Source organism: Oncorhynchus keta, unplaced genomic scaffold (assembly GCF_023373465.1).
Source record: "Oncorhynchus keta strain PuntledgeMale-10-30-2019 unplaced genomic scaffold, Oket_V2 Un_contig_23992_pilon_pilon, whole genome shotgun sequence".
Lineage (NCBI taxonomy): Eukaryota > Metazoa > Chordata > Actinopteri > Salmoniformes > Salmonidae > Oncorhynchus > Oncorhynchus keta.
The window spans coordinates 3,801-12,500 of record NW_026283671.1 but is presented as its reverse complement, the minus strand read 5'-3'; the positions used below and the strand labels follow the sequence as shown (position 1 = coordinate 12,500).

General features: G+C 47.9%; 1 protein-coding gene across 1 annotated transcript in view; it reads left to right on the top strand.

Moving 5' to 3' along the window:
- Positions 1–7,847, top strand: part of LOC127921924 (SH3 and multiple ankyrin repeat domains protein 2-like) — an 11,063-nt gene extending 3,216 nt beyond the window's left edge. Inside the window, exon 3 of the mRNA XM_052505549.1 lies at positions 7,480–7,847. Coding sequence (XP_052361509.1) covers positions 7,480–7,779 — 300 coding nt within the window. The 3' untranslated portion in view covers positions 7,780–7,847. The remainder of the gene's footprint in view (positions 1–7,479) is intronic.
- Positions 7,848–8,700: the final 853 nt, after the last annotated feature.

The window sequence follows — 8,700 nt, the reverse complement described above, 5'->3', positions numbered from 1 at the left end:
AAGAAAACCAGCCACGTCACGGACAACGACGTCTTGATTCCAGACAACCAAACACCTTCTTTGCTTTGAGGATAATACAGTGCCACCGACGTGGCCCGCTACCAAGGACTATGGGCTCTCCTCCGTGGCCAACGTGATTATTAAGACATTTAAATGTGTTAACCTTCCAAATCTGCTGACCTAGACGGCATCCCCAGCCGCGTCCTCAGAGCACGCGCAGACCAGCTGGCTGGTGCGCTTACGGACATATTTAATCGCTCCCTATCCCAGTCTGCTGTCCCCACATGCTTCAAGATGGCCACCATTGTTCCTGTACCCAAGAATGCAAAGGTAACTGAACTAAATTACTATCGCCCTGTAGCACTCACCTCTGTCATCATGAAGTGCTTTGAGAGACTAGTCAAGGATCATATCACCTCCACCCTACCCGTCACCCTAGACCCACTTCAAATTGCTTACCGCCCCAACAGGTCCACAGACGATGCAATCACCATCACACTGCACACTGCCCTATCCCACCTGGACAAGAGGAATACCTATGTAAGAATGCTGTTCATTGACTATGCAGCTCAGCATTCAACACCATAGTATCCTCCAAGCTCATCATTAAGCGTGAGGCCCTCTCTGGTTCGACGCTGTGTGCAATTCGGTCCTGGACTTCCTGACGGGCCGCCCCCAGGTGGTGAAGGTAGGAAACAACATCTCAACTCTGGGGCCCCACAAGGGTGTGTTCTCAGCCCTCTCCTGTACTCCCTGTTCACCCATGACTGCGTGGCCATGCACACCTCTACTCGATCATCAAGTTTGCAGACGACACAACAGTAGTGAGGCTTGATTACCAACAGCAACGACACAGCCTACAGGGAGGAGGTGAGGGCACTCTGAGTGTGGTGTCAGGAAAACAACCTCTCAGTCAACGTCAACAAAACAAAGGAGATGATCGTGGACTTCAGGAAACAGCAGAAGGAGCACCCCTATCCACAGTGCCTTTTCAACCTCAGAAGGCTGAAGATATTTGGCTTGTCACCTAAAATACTCAAACTTTTACAGATGCACATATGAGAGCATCCTGTCAAGCTGTACATACAGACTTGACATCACTGGCCACTTTAACAAATCTGTTAACCATGTGTCCATTAACATCTGTTATCCATGTGACCATTAACATCTGTTATCCATGTTAGGTTATGTGTCCATTAACATCTGTTATCCAGCTGGGTGTATGTGTCCTAACATTAGGGTTAGGGTTAGCCATGGTTAGGTTAGCCTAAGGGTTAGGGTTAGCCTAAGGGTTAGGTTGGGGGTTAGCCTAAGGAGCCCTTGGTGACTCGACCTTCTCCTCTCCCCAAGGGTTAGGAGTTGCAGCGATGAGACAAGATTGTAATTACCAGAAATTGGGGAGAAACAGGACAAAATAAATAAATGAATTAAATTAGCATATAGACTTAGGTCGACCATGGATCTAGGTTAGATCTAACCACTAGACCTTGTGAGTAAAGTTCTGCAACATTAACCAATTAAAACAGTTCTGGAGCAATGAGGTCTGATGCAGTAGGCTATAGGCCCAGTACATTATCCCTGCATATTGGCTATGCTCAGAGACTATAGGCCCAATACATTATCAATTAATATTGGCTATGACTCAGTAGGCTATAGGCCCAGTACATTATCCCTGCATATTGGCTATACTCACTAGGCTATAGACCCAGTACATTATCCCTGCATATTGGCTATGCTCAGTAGGCTATAGGCCCAGTACATTATCCCTGCATATTGGCTATGCTCAGTAGGCTATAGACCCAGTACATTATCCCTGCATATTGGCTATGCTCAGTAGGCTATAGGCCCAGTACATTATCCCTGCATATTGGCTATACTCAGTAGGCTATAGACCCAGTACATTATCCCTGCATATTGGCTATGCTCAGTAGGCTATAGGCCCAGTACATTATCCCTGCATATTGGCTATGATCAGTAGGTTATAGACCCAGTACATTATCCCTGCATATTGGCTATACTCAGTAGGCTATAGACCCAGTACATTATCCCTGCATATTGGCTATACTCAGTAGGCTATAGACCCAGTACGTTATCCCTGCATATTGGCTATGCTCAGTAGGCTATAGGCCCAGTACATTATCCCTCCATATTGGCTATACTCAGTAGGCTATAGACCCAGTACATTATCCCTGCATATTGGCTATGCTCAGTAGGCTATAGGCCAAGTACATTATCCCTGCATATTGGCTATACTCAGTAGGCAATAGACCCAGTACATTATCCCTGCATATTGGCTATCCCTCAGTAGGCTGGTAGGCCCTGTACATTATCCCTGCATATTGGCTATGCTCAGTAGGCTATAGGCCCAGTACATTATCCCTGCATATCGGCTATGCTCAGTAGGCTGTAGGCCCAGTACATTATCCCTGCATATTGGCTATGCTCAGTGGCTATAGACCCAGTACATTATCCCTGCATATTGGCTATGCTCAGTATACTATAGACCCAGTACATTATCCCTGCATATTGGCTATGCTCAGCAGGCTATAGGCCCAGTACATTATCCTTTATATCAGCAATGCTCAGTAGGCTGTAGGCCCAGTACATTATCCCTGCATATTGGCTATGCTCAGAGCCTATAGGCCCAGTACATTATCCCTGCATATTGGCTATACTCAGTAGGCTATAGACCAGTACATTATCCCTGCATATTGGCTATGCTCAGTAGGCTATAGACCCAGTACATTATCCCTGCATATTGGCTATGCTCTGTAGGCTCTAGGTCCAGTACATTATCCCTGCATATTGGCTATACTTGAATTGACCTGCCAATGTTGTTCTACTCAGACCATTTAGAAATGTAAAAAAAAATATAGGTACATGATCACACTGGTAATGAGGCGGTGAGGCTGCCTCTCACCCGATTCAGCGTCCCTCTGCCATCCTTCCCTCCACTGAGAAAAGGGGACACAGTCTCCCAATCAATGTTGTTACTCGTATGACCAGAGAAAGTTTAATATTCCTTTCTTTATAACAGACAAAAAGCCAGGGCCAGCGGTCTAAGGCCTGAGGTCTAAGGCCTGAGGTCTAAGGCCTGAGGTCTAAGGCCTGAGGTCCGAGGTCCGAGGTCTAAGGTCTGAGGTCTAAGGCCTGAGGTCTAAGGTCTGGCCTGAGGTCTGAGGTCTGAGGTCTAAGGCCTAAGGCACTGCATTGCAGTGTTGCGGCGTCACTACAGCCTGGGGTTTGATCCCAGGCAGTGTCTCAACTGGCCGGGACCAGGAGTCCCATAGGGCGGCGCACAATTGGCCCAGCGTCGTCCGGGTTAGGGAGGGTTTGGCAGGGAGGGCTTTACTTGGATCATCGTGCTCTAGCGACTCCTTGTGGCGGGTCGGGCACCTGCAGGCTGACATCGGTCGTCATTCGGATGGTGACACATTGGTGCAGCTGGCTCCCGGGTGAAGAGGAGAGCGGCAGGGTAGCCTAGTGGTTAGAGCATTGGACTAGTAACCGAAAGGTTGCAAGTTCAAATCCCCGAGCTGACAAGGTACAAAATCTGTCGTTCTGCCCTTGAACAGGCAGTTAACCCACTGTTCCTAGGCCATCATTGAAAATAAGAATTTGTTCTTAACTGACTTGCCTAGTAAAATAAAATAAAACATTAGCTCGGTGCTGTATTCGTTGAGTCTTTCTAGTCATGGTTTTAGTTTTTATATCTCACAGTATCAACTTTGCTGTGAGTTCAAGGCTTCTTTTTACAGTCAATGGCTTGAGGAAACTGTGCAGACAAGGTGTTCTGAGCTATCTGATTGGCCAATTGATTTCTATCTTCTGACTCATTAAATGGTTAAAAATGGAAACACTTTGCCTTACCGGCACTCGGGCTGCTGAATCAAGTGCACCCACAGCCATCATCACTAGGGATGCTGAATCAAGTGCACCCACAGCTAACGGCACTAGGGCTGCTGAATCAATGCACCCACAGCCATCATCACTAGGGATGCTGAATCAAGTGCACCCACAGCTAACGGCACTAGGGGCTGCTGAATCAAGTGCACCCACAGCCATCATCACTAGGGATGCTGAATCAAGTGCACCCACAGCTAACGGCACTAGGGCTGCTGAATCAAGTGCACCCACAGCTAACATCACTAGGGCTGCTGAATCAAGTGCACCCACAGCTAACGGCACTAGGGATGCTGAATCAAGTGCACCCACAGCTAACGGCACTAGGACTGCTGAATCAAGTGCACCCACAGCCAACATCACTAGGGATGCTGAATCAAGTGCACCCACAGCTAACGGCACTAGGGCTGCTGAATCAAGTGCACCCACAGCTAACGGCACTAGGGCTGCTGAATCAAGTGCACCCACAGCCATCATCACTAGGGAGGCTGAATCAAGTGCACCCACAGCTAACGGCACTAGGGCTGCTGAATCAAGTGCACCCACAGCCATCATCACTAGGGATGCTGAATCAAGTGCACCCACAGCTAACGGCACTAGGGCTGCTGAATCAAGTGCACCCACAGCTAACGGCACTAGGGCTGCTGAATCAGAGTGCACCCACAGCCATCATCACTAGGGCTGCTGAATCAAGTGCACCCACAGCTAACGGCACTAGGCTGCTGAATCAAATGCACCCACAGCTAACAGCACTAGGGATGTAGAATCAAGTGCACCCACAGCTAACATCACTAGGGATGTAGAATCAAGTGCACCCACAGCTAACATCACTAGGGATGTAGAATCAAGTGCACCCACAGCCAACATCACTAGGGATGTAGAATCAAGTGCACCCACAGCCAACAGCACTAGGGATGTAGAATCAAGTGCACCCACAGCCAACATCACTAGGGATGTAGAATCAAGTGCACCCACAGCCAACAGCACTAGGGATGTAGAAGCAAGTGCACCCACAGCCAACAGCACTAGGGATGTAGAATCAAGTGCACCCACAGCTAACAGCACTAGGGATGTAGAATCAAGTGCACCCACAGCCAACATCACTAGGATGTAGAATCAAGTGCACCCACAGCCAACATCACTAGGGATGTAGAATCAAGTGCACCCACAGCCAACATCACTAGGGATGTAGAATCAAGTGCACCCACAGCTAACATCACTAGGGATGTAGAATCAAGTGCACCCACAGCTAACATCACTAGGGATGTAGAATCAAGTACCCACAGCCAACATCACTAGGGATGTAGAATCAAGTGCACCCACAGCTAACATCACTAGGGATGTACAGAATCAAGGGATGTAGAATCAAGTGCCCCACAGCTAACATCACTAGGGATGTAGAATCAAGTGCACCCACAGCCAACATCACTAGGGATGTAGAATCAAGTGCACCCACAGCAACATAACAAGTCCCCACAGCCAACAGCACTAGGGATGTAGAATCAGGGATGTGCACACCCACAGCCAACAGCACTAGGGATATAGAAGCAAGTGCACCCACAGCCAACAGCACTAGGGATGTAGAATCAAGTGCACCCACAGCCAACAGCACTAGGGATGTAGCAAGTGCACCCACAGCCAACAGCACTAGGGATGTAGAATCAAGTGCACCCACAGCCATCATCACTAGGGATGCTGAATCAAGTGCACCCACAGCTAACGGCACTAGGGCTGCTGAATCAAGTGCACCCACAGCTAACATCACTAGGGCTGCTGAATCAAGTGCACCCACAGCTAACGGCACTAGGGATGCTGAATCAAGTGCCCACAGCTAACGGAACTAGGACTGCTGAATCAAGTGCACCCACAGCCAACATCACTAGGGATGCTGAATCAAGTGCACCCACAGCTAACGGCACTAGGGCTGCTGAATCAAGTGCACCCACAGCTAACGGCACTAGGGCTGCTGAATCAAGTGCACCCACAGCCATCATCACTAGGGAGGCTGAATCAAGTGCACCCACAGCTAACGGCACTAGGGCTGCTGAATCAAGTGCACCCACAGCCATCATCACTAGGGATGCTGAATCAAGTGCACCCACAGCTAACGGCACTAGGGCTGCTGAATCAAGTGCACCCACAGCTAACGGCACTAGGGCTGCTGAATCAAGTGCACCCACAGCCATCATCACTAGGGCTGCTGAATCAAGTGCACCCACAGCTAACGGCACTAGGGCTGCTGAATCAAATGCACCACAGCTAACGGCACTAGGGATGTAGAATCAAGTGCCCCACAGCTAACATCACTAGGGATGTAGAATCAAAGTGCACCCACAGCTAACATCACTAGGGATGTAGAATCAAGTGCACCCACAGCTAACATCACTAGGGATGTAGAATCAAGTGCACCCACAGCTAACATCACTAGGGATGTAGAATCAGGGCACCCACAGCCAACATCACTAGGGATGTAGAATCAAGTGCACCCCACAGCCAACAGCACTAGGGATGTAGAATCAAGTGCACCCACAGCCAACATCACTAGGGATGTAGAATCAGAATGCACCCACAGCCAACAGCACTAGGGATGTAGAAGCAAGTGCACCCACAGCCAACAGCACTAGGGATGTAGAATCAAGTGCACCCACAGCTAACAGCACTAGGGATGTAGAATCAAGTGCACCCACAGCTAACAGCACTAGGGATGTAGAATCAAGTGCACCCACAGCCAACAGCACTAGGGATGTAGAATCAAGTGCACCCACAGCCAACATCACTAGGGATGTAGAATCAAGTGCACCCACAGCCAACAGCACTAGGGATGTAGAATCAAGTGCACCCACAGCCAACAGCACTAGGGATGTAGAATCAAGTGCACCCACAGCCAACATCACTAGGGATGTAGAATCAAGTGCACCCACAGCTAACGGCACTAGGGCTGCTGAATCAAGTGCACCCACAGCCAACATCGCTAGGGATGTAGAATCAAGTGCACCCACAGCTAACAGTGCCAAACAAATAAAACCAATGAATGAAAGGCTTTACAGTTGGGATTTTTACAGAAATGTTTGGTGATCGACTAGGAATGCCTTGGAGAACGGTTGAGACCACTGGTGTAGAGAATCATTGTACTAAATTAATAACCAAATTAATCTTCAATAACCAAAAATATTGTACTTTCACTTGTTTGAAGCTGGTGTACAACCCGAAAGTACAAGACGCAAAAATGAAACTTAAGAATGGGAAGCATAGAAGAAGTGCACATAGAATAGATCTACCGCTTCGTAGATTTGCTTTCAATGAGTCACATATCTATAACTTCTATTTCTATGTGAATTTGGGGTCACCCAAAAAGGGACACATTTACAAACCTCACGCAGAGACATACAAATGGTATCCGCAAGTTCATCTGACTCTGGGGAATTAGGTAAAGGAAACTACTGAAGAATCTATTTCATCAAGAGGCATTCCCACCCTGTTGTCTACAAAAACATGGGGAAGATTAGATCATCTATGTGACAGGTTGTTTCTCTCCAGGCGTGTCGTCATGGTAACGTGCATGTTGTTTCTCTCCAGGCATGTCGTCATGGGAACGTGCAGCACCTGGAACATCTGCTGTTTTACGGAGCCGATATGAGCTCTCAGAATGCCTCAGGGAACACTGCCCTGCACCTGTGTGGTCTATACAACCAGGTAACACTACACCTGTGTGGTCTATACAACCAGGTAACACTACACCTGTGTGGTCTATACAACCAGGTAACACTACACCTGTGTGGTCTATACAACCAGGTAACATTACACCTGTGTGGTCTATACAACCAGGTAACACTACACCTGTGGTCTATACAACCAGGTAACACTACACCTGTGTAGTCTATACAACCAGGTAACACTACACCTGTGTGGTCTATACAACCAGGTAACACTACACCTGTGTAGTCTATACAACCAGGTAATACTACACCTGTGGTCTATACAACCAGGTAACACTACACCTGTGGGTCTATACAACCAGGTAACACTACACCTGTGTGGTCTATACAACCAGGTAACATTACACCTGTGTGGTCTATACAACCAGGTAACACTACACCTGTGGTCTATACAACCAGGTAACACTACACCTGTGGTCTATACAAACAGGTAACACTACACCTGTGTAGTCTATACAACCAGGTAACACTACACCTGTGTAGTCTATACAACCAGGTAACACTACACCTGTGTAGTCTATACAACCAGGTAACACTACACCTGTGGTCTATACAACCAGGTAACACTACACCTGTGGTCTATACAACCAGGTAACACTACACCTGTGTGGTCTATACAACCAGGTAACACTACACCTGTGTGGTCTATACAACCAGGTAACACTACACCTGTGGTCTATACAACCAGGTAACACTACACCTGTGGTCTATACAACCAGGTAACACTACACCTGTGGTCTATACAACCAGGTAACACTACACCTGTGGTCTATACAACCAGGTAACACTACACCTGTGCTCTATACAACCAGGTAACACTACACCTGTGGTCTATACAACCAGGTAACACTACACCTGTGGTCTATACAACCAGGTAACACTACACCTGTGGTCTATACAACCAGGTAACACTACACCATTTAGTCATTAGCAGACGCTCTTATCCAGAGCGACTTACAAATTGGTGCATACACCTTATGACAACCAGTGGAACAGCCACTTGCATCTAAATCTTGTTGGGGGGGAGAAGGGGGGGGTGAGAAGGATTACTTACCCTATCCTAGGTATTCCTTGAAGAGGT